We start from the raw sequence: 22,048 nt of genomic DNA on the forward strand, positions 1-22,048 counted from the left end.
ACCATGCCTTGCATATGCCGAAGAAAAAAAATTAAGGGGACAAGCCCCCAAAACATGCAGGACCTAAAGATGGCTGCATTAGAAGCTTGGCAGAACATCACCAGAGAAGATCCACAGCACCTAATAATGTCTATGAATCGCAGACTACTAGGTAGTCATTGCATTCAAGGGATATGCAACAAAGTACTAAATATGACTGCATTAATATACCTACCATTACTATGTGTCAGTATTATGGTGCCTTGAAATGAGTTGACCATATAAAAAAAATAGATGTAATTTCCACATGGTGTGAGTGATGTCTATGCAAATATCCTTAAATTAAAATCTGCAATGTGCACTTTAATCACATCTGAATTGTTTGACTTATAATTTTAAACTGTGGAGCATATGAGTAAATCAAGGAAAAATGTCATTGTCTCAAACATTATAGGGTACTGTACATGTCTATATAATGACGATCTTCAGTCTTACAGGTTATTTTGAGAACATAACGAGAAATTGGATATCTCATTTTGGGTTGAAATAACTGTAATATCAATATTAGTCCAAATACCAAGCCCTAAAAATAAAGTGACATCTTTTGTTTTTTTTTTTGTATTTGAATAGATGAATGATTTTGCAGGAGAGAAAGAGCCTTAAATGTAAATGAATTAATATTTGACAATTCAAGAAATTGAAGTTTAAATTGCTCTCTTGTTGCTTTTCACAGCTAGCTGGAGCAGCTTTCTTGGCAATTGGATTGTGGGCATGGAGTGAAAAGGTGAGATTATTATTAAAGATATGCAATTTTTGTGAAGAAGTCAGGCATGTTCTATTTCTTTGCATATGTCGTACTCTGGCATGGACAGTGTTAATGTGTGCTGGTGATTGCATTATGTTGTATTTGTCAGAAGAAATCATGATTACTCAGGGTGCAAGCATATTTTTTTTGAAGAATTATCTTGAGTATTTCACTAGAATTCTTTTGAATTTTGATTTGCTGTTTATTAACCTTTTTTCTTTCCTGCTTAATATCTAAACTTTTAGGGATGTCACACATACAGTATATTCAAATTCATTTTGCCTTTTTAAATATTCTGGATTGAGTGAAAAGTTTCAGATCTGTTCTCCTGTAATCATGTTGCGCTAGATCAGGGATTCTCAATTTGCTATTTTCCTCACTGTTGCAACTCGTATTTGTTAACACTGACTACAAGCAACCCTTCGTATCACATGTCTCAGTGTATACTTTCCCACTACAGCAACTCTAAGCTTTGGATGCCCATCATCTTTGTTGGACCCAATCTGTAATGCTTTTTTAGATTTATATCAAAAATAAAAATTTCAGATGTTGTGGAAGTCTTTACATGAGGAAGTTGCTCAACATTAGAATCACTTAATTTTTTGGAGTTGGTCTCGACCGTTATAGGAGATGGACGTGTGAAGCAGAGCTCTGCTTGCAGCGGCTTTAATTTCCCACGTATTTCACTTTGTTTAGAGGTATCCTGTATTTAACCCGACCAAGGAACTTCCACTACAATATACAAGCATGAGTAACAAGAAGAAAAGTCAGAAAGAACCGGAAAAGAAACTTAAAGCTGCTTCAAAGTCTGGACAGACATCCGGCCCGAGTGTAAGGTATGGCCTCTCGGAAAATGACTTGGAACAGTCAGACGAAGGCGCAGATCTCCTGGGACCCCGCTCCATTGTTTCGTCTCCAGTCGAGAGTGAAAACGGGAGCGAAGGTGCAGGTGATACAGGTCGTGCTGGATCGCCGATTTCTGAGGTTCATTCGAGACTAGAAAAGGCCCTGCGGGATGTGCTTTCATCTACTCATCGCGAGCCTGCAGCACCTGCCGTAACAGGAGATGCACTTCAACTCGCAGAGCATGAAATCCGAAGCAAACTGTCCGAACTGAAAGAGATGATTGCTACACTGGCTACGGCCATAAATGAGCTTAAGAAGGAAAACAAGAATGATCTTATGAAGTCTAACATTGAGCTTAAGAAGGATAACAAAGACCGGGAAACGCGTCTATTCAAACGTTTTGACGTGAACTTTAAAGGCATGTTTGAGAAATTAGAAGAACACATCGAAGAAAATAGATTCAACCTGAAAATGCTTACCGACCAGATTAAAGACGTTACAGATCAGCTGGATGACGTTAAGCAGGCATTCACAGCTCCAGTTGAAACAGCGGAACAATTGGCGTCTAACGCCGATGAAAAAGCCACATCTGCGAATTCCGAATGCAAAAAACTCGGAGACAGACTTGCGGCCCTGGAAGATGGGCACAGAAGAAATAATATAAGAATTGAGGGTATACCTGAGAAACGAGAAAGCTCAAGCCCAGTGAAATTTGCCGTAGAATTACTGTCTAAAATAATTGGAGATGATTTTAAACTCGACAGTGAGATAGCAACTGCTTATTGCACATACAGTTCTAGTACCTCTAAACCCAGGTCTTTTCTTGTCCGCTTCGAGCGACTATGATGTAAGCTTGATGTGATGGCACTTCTCAGACACAAGCAAGAAATTATATTTGAAAATAATCTTATTCGTATTTTCCCCGACTTCTCACCATCAACAGCTGCAAAATGTGCAGCCTACTCTGACATTAAAAAGTTGCTACGGGAAGCCGATATCAAATACAGCCTCTTGTATCCCGCCAAACTGAAAGTGGAAGTTCAAGATCAATATTATATTTTTTCAAGCAAAGAAGAAGCCAAAAAAGAATTAAAGAAGCTGTTTCCGACACTCTTTTGAAAGTTAATAAGGAGCCGTATTCTATCAAGGCATGGGAAGGACCTGTCATCTGCTCTCTGGATCCATATTTAAAGAGACTGGTATTATAACTATACATCCTTTTCCTTATCTGGACATTATATGTTTGTGTCTTAATAGACGTGAGTGTGGAAGTGTGGCAGTAATTAAAGTAGGATTTGTTTTTTTTATTACCTTAAAGTAGACTATTTAACATCATACACTTGGTTTATTGCTATTTATACTATTACATTATACTATTACAGTAGGAATTACCATGTTTATCCTAGACTACTTTTTAAAATCATTCCCAGGGTTCATTATTTTTTTTATCTTAATATTTTAATTTTTAAAATTGCTGAAGATTATTTTAAGCTTAGATTGTTATTGATTATATTTTCGGCAGATAGTATTAAGAATTCAGCTGCAATAGATATCTCTTTGTTTCAATTCTCTAAGGCCGCTGCGGGGTGGTGTTTGTTTTGTTTTGGACGTGCTCTGTTTCTTCGTATGTCAGAGGACCGGGATATCGTGAAGTGGGATCAAGCCTCATGTGGGGGGGGGGGGGGGATAAAGGGGGGAGAGAAGGAGAGCAGGCTATATCTAATCTATTCTTCTAATCCCTATAACTATAAATATCAATGCAACAATAGGCTAAAATGCAATAACTCATGGGGAAATTTTTAACAAAGATTGAAACTGCCTCATTACCAGTTAAAACTATAAAATGACATTAAAAACTCAGAATCAATGTCTCCATGATGGGACAATTAACTTTGTGAGCTGGAATGTTAAAGGCCTGAATCACGAATTAAAGAGAAAGAAAGTATGCTCTCACCTAAGAGGCTTAAACGCTAAAATAGTATTTTTACAGGAGACTGCTTACTAAGCAAGGATCAGTTCAGACTACAAAAAGACTGGACTGCCCAAATGTTCCATTCTAGCTTTATAAAGAAAACTAGAGGGGTGGGAATTCTCATACACAGAACAGTTCCATTTGTAGCATCAGATGTAGTATTGGACCCCGAAGGGAGATATGTGATGGTCATGGGCAACTTATATAACAGTAAAATGATTTTGATAAATGTTTATGCACCCAATGCTGATGATAAGGAATTCATGCAAAATCTATTTGCATCCATTCCCAATGTGAACACTCATAAAATTATAATGGCTGGGGACTTTAATTGTGTTTTAAATCCACTCTTAGATAGATATCGTCCCCCCTGACACAGGAGTCCTAATACTGCAAAGACAATTACACAGTTTTTAAATGATCACAACTTATCAGACCCCTGGAGGTTTCTTAACCCAAACTCAAGAACATATTTGTTCTACTCACCAGTGCATTATAGCTACTCAAGAATTGATTATTTTTTTATAGATAATAATTTCTTGTCTACAGTTAAATCATGCAAATACGACACAATTGTTATCTCTGACCATGCACCTCTAGTCTTGGAGCTAAAATCAATAAGCCCCTCACACTCACCTCGCAGATGGCGCCTTAACCCTCTTCTACTGGCAGACGAGAACTGCACAGAATTTATATCCAAACAAATCAGCTTCTTCCTAGAGACAAACACGCCCACAGAGGTCTCCGCAGGAACACTCTGGGAAACTCTAAAGGCCTTCTTAAGAGGACAGATTATTTCATTTGTTTCCCACAGAAATAAATTAGAAACCAAGAAAATATCAGAGCTAAGAAGCGAAATTACTAGAATAGATGAAGAACAAGCCAGGCGTCCAAGCGAAGCTCTCCACAGGAAAAGGCAGGCCCTGCATACAGAACTTAACATCTTAACAACTAAAGAAACTGAACAACTTATTTATAAGTCTAGACATCATTACTGTGAACACGGAGAAAAAGCTAATAAGCTTTCAGCTCAACAAATTCACAAACAAGAAGTTCGCAATGCAATATCAGTAATTACCAACACGAATGGAGAGGAAATTTTAGACCATAAAAATATAATGCACACATTTAGAGATTATTATAAATCCTTATATTCTACCGAGCTCAAAGAAGACAACACACAATCTAATGCATTTCTGGATACATTACAGACACCACAAATAGATGCTTTAAGTGCTGAGGAACTGGATAAACCTCTAACGCTAACAGAATTACTAGATGCTATAAAGTCACTACAAAGCGGGAAATCAGCAGGCCCTGATGGCTACCCCGTAGAATTTTATAAGAAATTCTCCACTCAGCTAGCTCCCCTCTTATTGGCAACATTTACAGAAGCTAGAGACAACCAAATACTACCTCAAACATTTCGACAAGCATTAATTACCGTCTTTCCTAAACAAAATAAGGACTTGTTACAATGTGCATCATACAGACCAATTTCACTCCTGAATAATGATGTTAAGATACTCTCAAAAATTCTAGCTAGAAGTATGGAGAAAGTGCTGCCCTCGGTAATATCACAGGATCAAACTGGATTTATTAAAGGCCGACATCTATCTTCCAATCTCCGACGCTTGTTTAATGTTATATATTCACCAGCAAAATCAAACACCCCAGAGATATTACTATCATTAGACACAGAAAAAGCATTTGATATGATTGAATGGAACTACCTTTTCACTGCATTGGAGAAATTTGGGTTTGGCCCAAATATTTGTGCATGGATCAAACTACTGTATACCAATCCAGAAGCTCCAGTTTGTATTAATAACATTTGCTCAGACTACTTTAAGCTAAAACGTGGCACCAGACAAGGATGTCCCTTGTCACCACTGCTGTTTGCAATCGCCATTGAACCACTGGCGGTTCACTGCCGAAATTCTTATCAGATAAAGGGGATTGTCAGAGAAGGACTGGAACAGAAAATTTCTCTATATGCAGATGATATGGTTTTATATATATCAGACCCAAAAACACTGTCCCTGCAGTTCTAACAGTACTAACAGAATTTCAAAAGATATCTGGTCTTAAAATTAATCTGAATAAAAGTATACTCTTTCCAGTGAATTCACAAGCATATAATATCAGATTGGACACCCTACCTTTTACCATAGCAGATCAGTTTAAATACCTAGGGGTAAATATCACAAGTAAACATAAAGCTCTTTATCAACAAAATTTTGCCGTCTGTATGGAAAAAATTAAGCAAGACTTAGATAGATGGTCAACCCTTCATCTCACTCTAGCCGGAAGAATTAACGTTGTTAAGATGAATATCCTTCCTAAACTTCTTTTTTTATTTCAAAACATTCCAATATATATCAATAAATCATTTTTTAAGCAATTAGATTCAACAATAACCTCGTTCATTTGGAACTCAAAACATCCACGTATCTGAACAGCAACCCTAAAAAGACCTCAGGCAGAAGGTGGCATGGCCCTACCTAATTTTCAGTTTTATTACTGGGCAGCAAACATACAAGCCATAAAAACCTGGACACAAATTAATGAGCATACACAGGACTGGTCCGCAGTAGAAATAAAATCCTGTAGTACTTCTTTATACTCCCTGCTCTGCTCTCCAATAAATGCAATAAAAGTTATCGCAAATATACTAATAACCCAATCGTGCTTTACTCACTTAGAATATGGAACCAACTTAGAAAGCATTTTAAGATGGAAAATCTTTTATCGGTGGCACCTCTGCAAGAAAATCACCTCTTTCAACCCTCGCAGACATATCCAGTATTTAATACCTGGAAAAGTTTTGGGATTAAAATGCTCAGAGATCTTTATATAGACAACATATTTGCATCTTTTGAACAATTACGTTCAAAATTCAACCTCCCAGCTACACATTTCTTTCACTATCTTCAAATTAGAAATTTTGTTAAACAGAAATTGCCCGATTTTCCCCACCTCGCACCCTCCACAATGCTGGAAAAAATACTGCTCATTGCCGAGGAATTAAACACCATTTCCGCATTATATAAAATCCTATTAGAGTCCCTACCTTTCAAAGATCCAAGAGGACATTGGGAAGAAGATCTCTTAATCAATATATCAGAAAAGGAGTGGAAGGTAGCAAAGCAGAGAATTCACTCGAGCTCCATATGCGCAAAGCATAGAATTATTCAGCTAACAATTATGTATCGAGCTCATCTCTCTCGCTTAAAACTGTCCAAAATGTTTCCAGGGCAAGATCCAACCTGCGAACGCTGCAACCAAGCTCCTGCCTCACTGGGTCACATGTTCTGGGTCTGCACCAAATTAACATCATTTTGGACAAAAATTTTTAAGTGCCTTTCAGACAGCCTTGGAGTCACAATCCCTCCTAACCCACTAACAGCTGTGTTCGGTGTTCTTCCAGACGGACTTGAAGTGGAAATGGACAAGCAAAAGGTGATTGCATTCACTACACTTTTGGCACGCAGACTTATTCTGTTAAATTGGAAGAATCCTAACTCTCCTCTGATAAGTCAGTGGGAAACCGATGTTTTATATTATTTGAAATTGGAAAAAATCAAATTCTCAGTTAGAGGATCTGTACAAAATTTTTTCAAAACCTGGCAGGATCTGATCAATATTATTTTAGAATAAGAGAAATAACTATTACCGCATTTAATTCCCTTCTCCATCTCTTATTTACATATATACTTATTTCTCCCTTTCCTTTGCTTATTGTTGTCTTATTAAAAAGCCCTAAGCAATTCTCCTTTAGCTAAAATCTCCTTCTCAGGGGTGGGGTTTGATTTGTCTTTAATTTGTTTGGTTATAAATTGATCTATTTGTATGGAATGATTACAATAAAATTAATAAAATAAAGATTAGAATAACTTAATTTACCAAGAAACAAGGATTACAGAAATAAACATATATGTAATAAAATGAGAGAGAGAAATACAAGACAGGACACAAAACAGACAATCATATACTAATTTATCTTGGCACAGATTAACTGTTTTTTGGTACCAAATCTTTAAGGATAATGTAAAGTTGCTGCTGTTTTTTGAACTGGGTTCAAGTGAAAGATTTGTCTTACTTTGGAGTGCACTCTTTCTCTTTGTGATATGGTCCATAGTTTGTGTTGTGCTGTGCTTTTCTCAGTTTGTCTTTTTACTGTGCCTTTGCAGTTTCACAGGGGAAAATATTATTCTTTCTGGGACAAGAAATTAGATGCTGAAATTCCCTTCTTGAAGTAATGGCTGCTTCTCAGACTAGGTTCAGTTACTGGCACACAGCTTGGCTTGGCATGCTGGCCAAGAGTGAATATCAGCTTTCAGGTCCACATAAACAAGAGATGGTTGGCTTTCAGCTCCCAAAAAAGGGAGCACACCATTAAGTTTTAGGTCACAGAGGAGTGGGTTTCAGAAAGTGCAAGAGGTCATTTCAGAGAGTGCTCAGGAGAGTTCTTCCAGAGCAACAGTTCTCAAACTGGGGTCCGCGGTCCCCTTTCGGTGGGACTGTGAGAAATGATTGCATATTTATACTATTTTTATAATTATTAACCTTTACCATCCGAGGGGAAGTAAGTGACTGAGCTCCGTCGTTACCCCCCCCCCCCCCCCCCCCACCTAGACCCGACAACTAATCCACTGTTCCGTTATTCGCTGTCACCTCATTGTTTTCCCACCGTTATCGCTCTTATTATTTTTATTATAATCAAAAATTACTGATTCTTTCATAGAATCAAAACACTCGCGAACAGTTTTCATATATTTTAGAAGCAAATAAGAGCGCTAAAGGTGGATACAGATAATTAACAAACAACATATTTTACATTTTTTGTGTTTTTAAGTGGTGAAATTGCCCGCTCAACGCAAATGGTTAAGGCAAAGCAGATGCATCCATCCCATTAAAATTTTAACTTAAATTTAATAACTAAGATGTACGTAAAGGGCAGCATGGTGGTGCGGTGGGTAGCGCTGCTGCCTCACAGTTAGGAGACCCGGGTTCGCTTCCCAGGTCCTCCCTGTATGGAGTTTGCATGTTCTCCCCGTGTCTGCGTGGGTTTCCACCAGGTACTCTGGTTTCCTCCCACAGTCCAAAGACATGCAGGTTAGGTGCATTGGCGATTCTAAATTGTCCCTAGTGGGTGGGTGTGTGTGTGTGCCCTGCCCGGGGTTTGTTTCCTGCCTTGCGCCCTTTGTTGCCTGGGATTGGCGCCAGCAGACTCCCGTGACCCTGTAGTTAAGATATAGCGGGTTGGATAATGGATGGATGGAAGATTTACGTAATATTTTCTGAATAAATAATTGTTTGTAAAAAAATGTTCTTTTCACAGCAGCCTGTACCTATGCAGTGCCACGCAGTGAGTATGTGGCACCCTTGTACAAAGTATTTGGTGCCCCCAATTTTCTTGAAATAATATTGATTTTTTAAATTTTTAATAAAAGGGTCCGCGAGCCATCGAACAATTTTTAAAGGGACCGCCACTCAAGAAATTCTAAAGAAGTTTGAGAACCGCTGTTCCAGAGTGATGAGTGCAGCTAGTTTTTGAAGGAAAATGTAACCTCTCATGATTGGGTTAAAGTCACTTCCAGTTACAGAACCAGTATATGCTTATAGGACCACTACTTTGTCCTTCACCGTTGTAACTTGTTAAATTGTAACTCTTTATTCAGACTGGGTTTCTGTTTGGCACCTTTAGGTCTGAAAGAGGCCTCTGCAAAGATGTTAGTTCAACCCTGCTTTACACCTTACTTTTCATATTAAGTCCAGCACTGAGACTGATACAAACTGTAATTCAGCCTCTTTTTGGAATGCAAGTAGGGGTTTGGTACAGATAGATGTACCATACAGGACTTCTGTGTCACTAAAGCCTAGCAGTATGGGCAATGCCCACTTTGTCCTACAGTGGTCTTGGGTTGTTGACAAATAGGGATGAGGACCTCATTTAAAAAAAAAAAAAAAAAGTGTGAGAACTAGTGCTGGGCGGTATACCGGTTCATACTGAAAACCATTTTTTATTTTTGTTATGATATGGATTTCTCTTATACCGCAACACCGGTTTAAATAGCCTAAACAACATTCGGAACGTGCCGCTGCGGGAAACTGTTTAAGGGAGACCTTTTTCACTGCTACACCGCTAAACACATGCAACGGAGTACATGTGTTAGTGGAGGTGTTGCGCGGGGGCTCTTTTTCACTGCTGCACCACTAAACATGTGCAACGGAGTATTACGCGGTGAAAATGGACAGAGAACATTCTGAAACTGAAGCAGACGATAAAGTTGAACATAACACAGAAGAACTTTTGCTGGAAAAAGGAGTCACGTGTGTTGTCTGGAGATACTTTGGATTTAAAAGGTCGGATGTGGACCATTATGTTCAAATGTGTGAATACTGTTTCTGTACTACTGGATAATACTACAAGCCAAGTTGTACTTGTTTTATTTTTTTCAATACTGTGTAATGTACCTGGGTACTGTGTAATGGTGTGATGACATGTTGACTTTATTCTCGATATTTCCACTTTAATCTCGACGCTTATGACGAGAATAAAGTCGACATGTTGACTTTATTCTCGACATTTCTACTTTATTTTTACCGTTTGTCGAGATCTTCTCGTAATTTGTCATTAAAGTAGAGCATCGTAAACTAAACTTCATCTTAAAATGAATATTTAATTTACTAGATTTTCTCAAACCCTGTCATAAGTTATGTAGCACATTAAATGCTTTGTGTTAAGTGTTCCCGGAGCCATGTTAATCGCTACATGCTTTTTAAACTAACTTCCTCTTGCACTAAGAGGAGGTGCAGGCAGCACGCAGAACACATTAATTTCATGATATTCCTGCTCCCTGAACATTTAGAATGCCAAGATAAATACTTGATATAATTTTCATGATGAAGTGCATTAAAGCATGTATTAATCATGTGGGGGCACGGTGGCGTGGTGGTTACACTGCTGCCTCGCAGCAATGGGGTCCCGTGTGTTCCCCACTTTGAATTTTCATGTTTTTCTGGTGGGTTTACTCGGCGTGCTTCCGTTTCCTTTCAAAGTCATGTAGGATGAGAGGTTTTGTTCTGCTATATTGACCCTGCTAGTATATGTGTTGCTCATATTCACCCTGCGATGTGCTGGCGCCACATTCAGGATATGCTCCTGCACACAATGCTTACTGGGATGGGCGCAACCCTGAATGGATGGCATAATTAAACATGTATATCGAAGATTTTTTTAAAGTTCTGAACACTCCGTGGCCTAAGTTTATAACTACGTTTAATTTCACAAAGACGTTTATCGTGTGGTGATTGGTTATGTGGAGAATGAAAAAGGAAAGATAGGAACTGCGGGTTTGGTACATCAGACAGAGACAGCACACATGCAATAAAGAAAGCCCACTCAGAAGAACATCCATTGAATTCTGTGTTCGTGTCTCCGACCACCAAATCACAAACCCAATATTTACACAATATTTAAGTTAAACCTGTGTGATACCCATTCATACATCCAGTTTTTTGGAGCCTCGTCACACCTGCCATAAAGTTCTCTACAATGAAAGACCTGCTTTAATGCATTTCATCATGAAAATTTATCTTAGCATTCTACATTTTCAGAGAGCAGGAATATCATGAAGTGAATGTGTTCTGTGCGGCGATCGCTGCAAGTGCGTCCTCTTAGTGCAGAGGAAGTCAGTTTAAGAAACGCACAGCGATTAACAACTGGGTCGGGGAACACAACACAAAGCATTTAATGTGCTACATTAACTTATGACGGGGTTTGAGAAAATCTAGTAAATTAAACATTGATTTTAGGATGAAGTTTAGTTTACGATATTCTACTTTAATAACAAAATAAACCATGAGAGTAAAGTGGAAATGTCGACTTTAATCTCGATATAGTTTTTTTGTTTTTTTTTTCTTCACTGTGTCCATTTTTTTTTTTTCTTTTTCTTCACTGTGGCCCTAATACGCTTCCGTAGGGCTATACCACAAATAGCATTATAAATGCAAGTTGCAGTTTTATTATCTCTATATATAATCTTCATTTGGATCTTGATCTTTGTTTGTCCGCGAATGAATTAGAAGAAGAAGCACTAGATGGCAGTAGAGAGACAGCTAAAACATAGACATTGCATTAAGAATCTCCTCCAGGCTTATACTACTGAAGATTGTAGTACTCCAGTCACACCTCAAAACACAGACATTCAAACTAAACAAATTGTTGTGCTTTAAATGAACTAATCTTTATATATAATCTTCATTTGGATCTTGATCTTTGTTTGTCCGCGAATTCCACGCATGCGTAGACCACCTTCCAGTTTAGTACGTTGTTGTTACTCACGGATGTCAACAATGTGCCAGAATAACGAAAGGGGTGGTGGACAGTGTTACGCTGGTTAGCTCCTGAGGCCTAGTTAGAGAATGAGATTGCCGAAGATAAAAGGTACATGCCTATGTAACATATGAATGAAAGAAAGACAGTGGGTAAAATGAATGAAAACGTAACAGCACGTTCCAGAAATTATTATTGTTACGTTGTAGCCGGCGAGTGCTGCGCGTCTCACAGTTGTACCGTGGCTTGCTCACATGTCAGTGAAGTGATCCCTATTTATGCTTTAAAGAGCCTGGGTATCTATGTGTCCCCCTTTTATAACCATTGCTCCGTGTATATTGCCTTACTCTTTGGATTGCCACAAAGCAACCTGCGAGATTGGAGAAAGGTTGAGAAGAGATCGTGAGAGGAAACGACAGCGTCGTGAAAATGAGACGGACTGTGAACGGAGAGAAGCAGAAATGCTCCTACACCACCACATAATTACTATTCAGACAGTGATTCCAAGTAGACCGTTCCTATCGAATCAATGTCCAAGGGTTTTCTTTTGTAATTTTGTTTCCCTTCTAAAAAATCATAATGCTGTTTGATGAAGGGCCCAGTTCACGACTGACAGCCGCGTTTAAACAGGGAGCCCTTCACAGACAACTAACACGTAGTTGGGCGCTCATGGCTAGTTTATGGATATAGCTTAGCTTGAAGCAAGGTCCATATTCATGCAGTTTGCCTTAATGATGGTTCAGTTGGTAAAAAGTCATCACCAAGTTGCACTTGTTTCATTTTATTTTATTTTATTTTAATTTGGTAAATACTGTGTAATGCACCTGGGCTTTGAAGTCTTGGAAGTAATAGTATTATTACTGGAAGTTGCACTATTATTTATTGTATTGTTATTATTTTTTAGTTTAAATATTACGCAGTTTAATGATGGTAAAGTTGTTAAAAAGTCACTTTATCGTGTCAGTGGACAGAGATTGTTAACATTAACGGAAAGTGTAGTTGGTTTACAAAAAATATTTATTCCTTTTCTAAGACATGTTCAGTGCAATACAACTTTTGACAAGCACCTCTGGATATTTTACTAAGTCTAAATGCCTCTTTGGATGGTTGAAAATATGTTGTCAAATTTTAGTTGTTTGCAAACTTTATTCAATAAAAAGGCTTTATATTTTGACTGCATCTGTCATGCAGTATGATTCCTTCTGTTCATTAGTGCCACCTCCTTGAAAACTTGATCACTTTATGGGGCCATGCAAACCTGTATTAATACTTGTATGCACATTAAAATGTTATTTTGTACAATGTACAATTCTCATGGCAGTGGAAAAGGTTGTTCTTAGCCAGTAATTGCAGTGGAAATGTGGTGAAAATCCACTCATGCATGGGAGAAAAATACCGTCCAATACCGTGAAACCACTATAATTTTGAAAAATACCGTGATATAGAATTTTGGTCATACCACCCAGCACTAGTGAGAACCACTGCTCTACATGCTGTTATTTGCCATTCTTTGGTGTATCAGCTTACCATATAACTTAACATTCAGTCATCACTCTAAAGAATATCCTATTGCTATTTTGGTTGAAAAGCTTCCATTGTCACCAATAGATCAGCCAGGCTTCTTTCCAGTGACAGTGAGATACCTTTTTCTTTTCAAATGCAAGGTGTCTTTATGACATGATAGATTGTGTGTGTGTGTGGGTTTTGACTTTAAACTAACTGGCACCCTGAAGGCCAAGTTACGTTTTTTTCCCCCCACTAAGATCGGTTCTTGTTTTATTTCCATTACTGTTTTCTCCTCAGACATTCTAGGAATCAGCCTGTCAAATTTGATTTTACTTCTTTCCTGCTGTGGATATGGAAACCATGTTCTTGGGAATACCTGGGTATGGTGATGTGATTACTTGAATGAGTTTTGGCCCATATTTTAACATCGACCACAGGACTGTACTTTACAAATAGTTGCTTAATGGTTTGATTTTAAACCCTTGCTCAAGTTGTTTAAATTAGTCATTGCACAGTACTTTCTTTTTATGTAATTTGGAGGCACATTTGCACTGGATCACATGTGAAGTGCAAACGGAAGTATATGCATCAGTGGTTTTCAAGTTCAGTCCTTTTGTGCCCCTGTGACTGCAGGTTTCATCACAACCAACTTCTCTTTTCAATTGGACTCCACCCTTAATGAAAAAACCTGTTAATTTGTGATGCTTATTATGAGAGGGCAGTGTGTCAGAAAATATGCAAATGATGCTTGGAATGCACCACTGATCTGCCTAAATGCACATAAATGCATGTGGAATTGTTAAAGTTTACAGTTGTAGTTAGCAAAGCTCTGAACAACCGAATATGGGAATACAATAAGTAAAAAATGAAGTGTTTTACCTGATTGTGATTTTTCACTTATTTTTCTCTTCCTTTCTATCAGGGGGTGCTTTCAGACATCTCTCAGGTTACACGTCTCCACGGTTTTGACCCTGTGTGGATAGTTCTAATTGTTGGAACAGTGACCTTCATCCTTGGATTTGCAGGATGTGTGGGGGCTCTGAGAGAGAACATCTGCCTTCTGAAGTTTGTAAGTCAAATTCTCTTTTGCTCTTCTAACAAAAGATAACATCCAATTCTTGCTAGTGGATAACCAACTCCTGCTTCATTATATGAGCTATTTTTTGGTTTCAGTAATTTCCCCACTGGAATCCTGATTTCTTATTTAGTGGACTAACAGCAGATTATTGACTGTAATTATTCTTTAAAATAACTGGTGCAATGTGCTCATTTATTGCAATCATTTTTTTGGAGTTTGAAATCACAGGATGTAGAGAATGTATGTCAGGAAAGATTCAAATTGTTTTGTGATGTCTGCAGGTGGGGAAAATACTTTTGTTAATGGATATCTTTTTTCTTTTCATTCCTAAGTTCTGTGGAGTGATTGGTTTAATCTTCTTCCTGGAACTGACAACTGGTGTGATGGCCTTCGTCTTTCAGGATCAGCTTAGAGAATGGGTTAAAGATTTTTTTCTGACCAATATAAAGGGCTACAGAGAAGACATTGACTTACAGAACTTGATTGATTCATTACAAAGAGCTGTAAGTGTTGAACATTAGAATATTTCCATGTCTGTCTCTATTTTAAACTAAGTCAGAATTTGTGCTTCTCTGTTTCAGAACCAGTGTTGTGGTGCCGACGGACCACAAAATTGGGATTTAAATGTCTATTTTAATTGCAGTAATAATAATCCCAGTAGAGAAAAATGTGGCGTGCCATTTTCCTGTTGCCTATATGATCCAGCTGTGAGTATTTTGCCTGTAAATATTTTCTTTCCATTCAGGTAGTAGCATGAAATGCTGTGTAACATACCAGTGACATTTTTATTGCACAAATCTTGCATGAAATTTGTACTCAGTTCATAAGTTTTTTTTATGTTTTTTTTGCAGGAAATTGTTGTTAATACACAATGTGGCTATGATGTCAGAAGTAAGGTCAGTGTGCTTGAGAATAAATTTAGTTTTTTTTTTTTGGTAAGATTTTAATCCACTGTGATGATTCTTTTAATAGGTCCAAAAATCATTCTTGGTTGCTGGCAAATATAGTGTTTTTGAGTACATTTTAAGCAAAAAGTCTGCTTCAAAAAGAGTAAATTGTTCTATGAATGTTCACTTTAAAAAACATATAGTTATATATTACTATATATACTCACGGATAAGCCGGCCACTAACTTCGTAACCAAAATGTCATGAAAAATTCGTCACTCACAAATAAGCCGAATGCTGTTCTAGAAAACACAATATTTTTTAAAGAAATAAGTAACCTTATATTTAATTGAAGTAAAAATACCTGCATTACCATGGAATCTTATGAAGCAAGAAATACTGTGATGTTGCATGCTTCTGTGTAACATAGTGCAAATGTGTGCTTGAGGATCCTTTGTGACCAAGACATTCCTGTATAGTTTTAAGTCAAATAAAAGTTATAGGCATACATTAAATCCTGCATGTGCTGATGGATGCATTTTATCTGCCCAGTTTACGGTTATAGTGATTATCACAGCAGAACTGACTGTAAGATGAGAAGCAAACTTGGTACGCCAGTCCATTTCAGGACACAATCATACAGCCAAGTAGAAAACGGTGTGTGGCATGCAGTCCATTAATGCTGGTTATACTCTGTGATTTTTAAATTTTTTTTGGCACAAATTTAAGCCTGATTTTCAGTCAATGATTTTTTTTTTCTTCCTTGAATCAGCCCAAATTTCAGCTTCTTCAGCCATCAGTTCACATGCAGTATGATAAGGCTTGCGATGCCCAGCTGTATCTTATGATTGGAATGTTGTACGACTGCAAGAATTTTTGTCATGTCATGTACTGTATTTCTGCTGGCTGTCTTTTAATATTTGCAGTCTCAAGACCTGATTTTCTTACATCACATTAAATTTAATTCTGCATTAATCATAATATTTTATACATTGGATTTTGCTATTGTCATGCTCATTTTCATATGTTTGATTTAAAAAATCTAAATTTCATGTAGCAACACGCATACAGCTAAACAGTCAATGACAAAAACATCTTGGGAAACCTTTACTGGATGAACCTGAAATAAACACACACAACGGTCAATTACACAGACGACATATCTCCAATTCTCTCTCTGTCTGTAAAACAGACTGACTGTCAATGCCTTAACCATCTGTGTGTCCAGTTATGCCCTTTTCTTTCCTACGGGTATCGTGAGCACCCACGTCATGGCATGTCAATTGGACCATATACAGAGGTGTGAAAAACTATTTGCCCCCTTCCTGATTTCTTATTCTTTCGCATGTTTGTCACACAAAATGTTTCTGATCATCAAACACATTTAACCATTATTAGTCAAATATAACACAAGTAAACACAAAATGCAGTTTGTAAATGGTGGTTTGTATTATTTAGGGAGAAAAAAAAATCCAAACCTACATGGCCCTGTGTGAAAAAGTAATTGCCCCCTGAACCTAATAACTGGTTGGGCCACCCTTAGCAGCAATAACTGCAATCAAGCGTTTGCGATAACTTGCAATGAGTCTTTTACAGCGCTCTGGAGGAATTTTGGCCCACTCATCTTTGCAAAATTGTTGTAATTCAGCTTTATTTGAGGGTTTTCTAGCATGAACCGCCTTTTTAAGGTCATGCCATAGCATCTCAATTGGATTCAGGTCAGGACTTTGACTAGGCCACTCCAAAGTCTTCATTTTGTTTTTCTTCAGCCATTCAGAGGTGGATTTGCTGGTGTGTTTTGGGTCATTGTCCTGTTGCAGCACCCAAGATCGCTGCAGCTTGAGTTGACGAACAGATGGCCGGACATTCTCCTTCAGGATTTTTTGGTAGACAGTAGAATTCATGGTTCCATCTATCACAGCAAGCCTTCCAGGTCCTGAAGCAGCAAAACAACCCCAGACCATCACACTACCACCACCATATTTTACTGTTGGTATGATGTTCTTTTTCTGAAATGCTGTGTTCCTTTTACGCCAGATGTAATGGGACATTTGCCTTCCAAAAAGTTCAACTTTTGTCTCATCAGTCCACAAGGTATTTTCCCAAAAGTCTTGGCAATCATTGAGATGTTTCTTAGCAAAATTGAGACGAGCCCTAATGTTCTTTTTGCTTAACAGTGGTTTGCGTTTTGGAAATCTGCCATGCAGGCCGTTTTTGCCCAGTCACTTCCTTATGGTGGAGTCGTGAACACTGACCTTAATTGAGGCAAGTGAGGCCTGCAGTTCTTTAGACGTTGTCCTGGGGTCTTTTGTGACCTCTCGGATGAGTCGTCTCTGCGCTCTTGGGGTAATTTTGGTCGGCCGGCCACTCCTGGGAAGGTTCACCACTGTTCCATGTTTTTGCCATTTGTGGATAATGGCTCTCACTGTGGTTCGCTGGAGTCCCAAAGCTTTAGAAATGGCTTTATAACCTTTACCAGACTGATAGATCTCAATTACTTCTGTTCTCATTTGTTCCTGAATTTCTTTGGATCTTGGCATGATGTCTAGCTTTTGAGGTGCTTTTGGTCTACTTCTCTGTGTCAGGCAGCTCCTATTTAAGTGATTTCTTGATTGAAACAGGTGTGGCAGTAATCAGGCCTGGGGGTGGCTACGGAAATTGAACTCAGGTGTGATACACCACAGTTAGGTTATTTTTTAACAAGGGGGCAATTACTTTTTCACACAGGGCCATGTAGGTTTGGATTTTTTTTCTCCCTAAATAATAAAAACCATCATTTAAAAACTGCATTTTGTGTTTACTTGTGTTATATTTGACTAATGGTTAAATGTGTTTGATGATCAGAAACATTTTGTGTGACAAACATGCAAAAGAATAAGAAATCAGGAAGGGGGCAAATAGTTTTTCACACCACTGTATATTCGTACAGTTTGAGCACAAATGCGACTGGCAATTCTATTGTGCAGTGTGAGTAGTCGCTTGCATAACAGAGATAGATAGATTCTAAAAATTACACAGTTTGTGCCTGTTGTAACAAAAACTTAAAGTGTCAGTCCAGTTTCAATCCAGCTATGTGTTACAGCTAGTTTGATACAGTTTGATCTGGTGATGAAGTGGTTAGTGTTCATTCTGTGAATATTCATGTGCTCATGTGTGTGGATGAAAAATTGGGATGGATGTTGTTTTTGCATTTATAAAACACAAGAAAATGATCAAATTCATGAAGGTTCCTGTATGGACTTAGGATTCAATAACAGATGATTGACAGTGAACTGTTTAGTTTTTCATACAAAAGAAGTAACACTCTAATACATTTTGTAATATGTAACTCTGTATCATAGTTACTTTTTTTTTAATTATTATTATTATAAGTAATGAATAATGTAACTAACTGATCCTTAACACTGATGCATGATGTATGCTATATAAATGAGATATGCAAGCAGGAGCAATGGTGGAGTATGAGCAGCTGGTACAAACTAGTGAGTGAAGGGAGGAGGCTGCCTGGATAGGGATGACAGAGAGGAGCAATGGGAAACTTGAAGCAGGAGTGTGGTAATGTGGTTGAGTATGGTTACTTGATAAAGTTGTCAAGAGAGAAACAGAAGTTTAAGTGTTGTCCTCTGGATCAGGGAAAAGGCCAAGAGCAATGTTAGCTAATGGACAAGGAAAGAGACTCTTGTTTTGTCTACCATTTAATAACAGTCCTTCCAATGGGAAGTAGCAGCAGCCAGTGCAGCTCTATGAATGGTGTTCCCCATGGCCAGAACAGTGTAGAAGACTGCATAGTTCAATATGCCATTTCTTTAAAATCAGTCCTGTTCCGCATCATCCTTGCTTCTTCCCCTTTTCGAACCCCCCACCATAATGAACTGTTTCTCTGGATCATGTGTTTCCTTTCCTTTACCCGCAAAGAAGTCACCACAATTTTTTGTCATAATTTGGCAATAACTTGAGCACAATCGCATTACCGTTACTCAAACCATGCATCTATTTCATCAGTTTTGCCTTTATTGCTAAGTATTCTTGCAGCCTTCCATATTAGCTCCACAGTTGACTAGTAAACATCACTTATGCATTGAGTCTGTAGTATTTTTGCAGTATTTATAAACTTTACTGATTTCTGTGAACTTTTCTTTACTCAATATTCAGAACAAGAGAAAACAGTTTGGGTCAGCTGCGATGTGCCATGAACAGGGGCTGAGAATGTGCTGATCTGTCTTTAGTACATATTTACAGTAACGAAACTAACTTTTGGGTTTAGTAGTGTTGCCATGTACTCTAGAGCTGTGGACTCTGCTGCACCCAACCAAGAATTAGACTTAAGTATAGTTGCAGTGTGCTTTTTGAAGCTGGAGAAGGGGAACGTAGTTGTGTACGGACTTGACACTCCTCAGGAGCAGTTTTAACAGGTTTAGTATGGTTGAGTGATGATGCGGGTTCGCTGCATGCTCCCATCTTGCGTTCGGGGAGCCCTTGAACTCTTCACCGTCGATAATGTTACCAATGAGCTTGGCAGTGAGGCATTACAAATGGAGCAAGGGGATGGTGTAGTAGTGCAAAAGTGCTTTTATTAAAATCAAATCAAAACAATATCCCAATAAATAGTGCAGTGCCTTCCAAAACATCATTAAATAAATAAATAATCCAGAATGGAGGTTAAAAACACATAAATAAATCCTTTAAAACGAGGTTAAAACAATGGCATGAAGCAGTCTCTTTAAAAACAAGCCCGGTGCATTCTTTAACTGGTGACCCCCCTGCTTCTCCCTATCCAGGCTTTGCAACAGGGGAGCCACTCTACCTGCAGCTGTCCTTCCTTCTGGTCTGGAGGCTTCCCGATCCCTGGCTTCGGTTCAGCACTCTACCCAGACCGAGACTTAGGTTCCCCAACGGCCAGGACTCCCACGCTGGGGAATCCATCTCCCAAGACTCCCGCTGCCTTCTCAGCCTTACGTAGCCAGCCATCCTTCTTCTGGTCACTCCAGCTCCTTGATCGCTCAGCTGGAGCGACCACTTCCTTCTGCCCCACCGAGTTTCGACCAAACACCCTTCTCAGGGGCTCACGTTCCAGCTGCCTGCCTGCGAACCTTCGCTCGCTCGCTCACCCGCACCAGCTCTCTCCACACTGCTTCCTGCTACCTGCTTCACCCCGCAACCTCTGTCTTTCTTTTCTTTTACTTTCCTTTTTTTTTTCCTTTCCTTTTACCCACCTCATGCTTCTGTTTATAAAGAGGAGGTGGCAGCTGTAGCAATCAGCAGTTTCTGGGAACAATTACAGATATGGGCTATTTCTCACCCGTGCACGAACTCCTCAGGAACCGCTTTGGCCACACACCACCACGCCCCCACGATAAGCCGCGAGTATGGTGATTATTTATTTAAATAATGGCCTTCCTGATGGGAGCTGTGGACCCGCAACACCACAGAGTGATATTACAAAATAAATTCCATACACATCAGACAGACTGTTGTGAACATGAAAATGCACTTATTTGCTTTTTAAAAATATGGGACCCATATTTTATGTTTATTATAGAAAAAGACAAGTGATGCTTGGAAATAATTATTTTACATGAAATATGAAATAGAAAAATATGGATCAACAAACATTTAACCATTTTCAGCAGTGTCTGAAGTGGAACAAACAAGTATCAGCACTCTTTTTTTTTTTTTTTTTTTTGTCTTGTTTCTTGGTCCTCCTCCCAATGTGTTAATTGAGTAATTGCCCCCCCCCCCCCCCTTGGATATTTGACCACTATGATATAGTACATAAGATCCAACAGGTTGGAGCTGGGGGTCCCCACAGGATCAGATCAGATGCTGAAAAACCATGGCAAAAAGTGGAATAAAGTTGGCATGCCGTACTTATGTATAACAGCCCACTTCAAGTCCTATCAGAATTGGTGTGCATTGAATGATTCTGGTAATTCCCTCCATACTGTAATCTTTCAGACTGTCGTAGAGGTATCTTTGCAAGTGTCCCCAGGCTCTGTGCGCTCTCACAGTATGTATTATATAGGATGTGCTCCACTGTGAAGATTGAACGGTGATTAGACATTTTTTCTGAATACTGTCTAGCCTGTGGTTAAGTATTTTATATGCTTTTTTGACTGGTTGATTAATTTCTTAGGCACATAATGAATGATAATTTCTGTTACCTACGTAATTGGGAAATGAGTTATGGTGAGAGAGTTACGTTTCACATATGATTACGTAATGTGTTCATTACCACTTATCGTCACAATTTTGAAAGGTCTGTAAATGTATCCTACATATATTGAACAAAGTAAATGTACTTTTCTGGAAAAGAAGAAACGAGGCAAGTGAATGCAGTTACCATTAAAGCTTACAGCAGGCATGTTTGAGAAAAATAATTGGAGACATCTATTGTAGTGGATTTTGAGTGTATTATTTGCACCTGTATTCTTATACTTCATGCAGTAATGTGATTTCTAAAACATTTTTTTTAAATCTTGGGGGAAATGTGTTCACTTTACCAGTGGAGTACCTTTTAGTTTACCATGTTTCTTTTCCTTAGTAATTTTTGACATCAAATTGTGAAAAACAAGACCATTTTCAAAAATGCCAAATGTTTCAAATATTGAAACTTATCGGTATAGGATTAGCACAT

General features: G+C 38.4%; 1 protein-coding gene across 1 annotated transcript in view; it reads left to right on the top strand.

The window, feature by feature from the left end:
• The window catches only part of tspan14 (tetraspanin 14), a 49,976-nt gene that overhangs the window by 26,123 nt on the left and 1,805 nt on the right, over positions 1 to 22,048 (top strand). The window contains exons 3-7 of the mRNA XM_028795154.2: positions 713 to 763; positions 14,372 to 14,518; positions 14,860 to 15,030; positions 15,109 to 15,234; positions 15,379 to 15,423. Coding sequence (XP_028650987.2) covers positions 713 to 763; positions 14,372 to 14,518; positions 14,860 to 15,030; positions 15,109 to 15,234; positions 15,379 to 15,423 — 540 coding nt within the window. The remainder of the gene's footprint in view (positions 1 to 712; positions 764 to 14,371; positions 14,519 to 14,859; positions 15,031 to 15,108; positions 15,235 to 15,378; positions 15,424 to 22,048) is intronic.

This window comes from Erpetoichthys calabaricus, chromosome 2 (assembly GCF_900747795.2).
Source record: "Erpetoichthys calabaricus chromosome 2, fErpCal1.3, whole genome shotgun sequence".
Classification (NCBI taxonomy): Eukaryota; Metazoa; Chordata; class Cladistia; order Polypteriformes; family Polypteridae; genus Erpetoichthys; species Erpetoichthys calabaricus.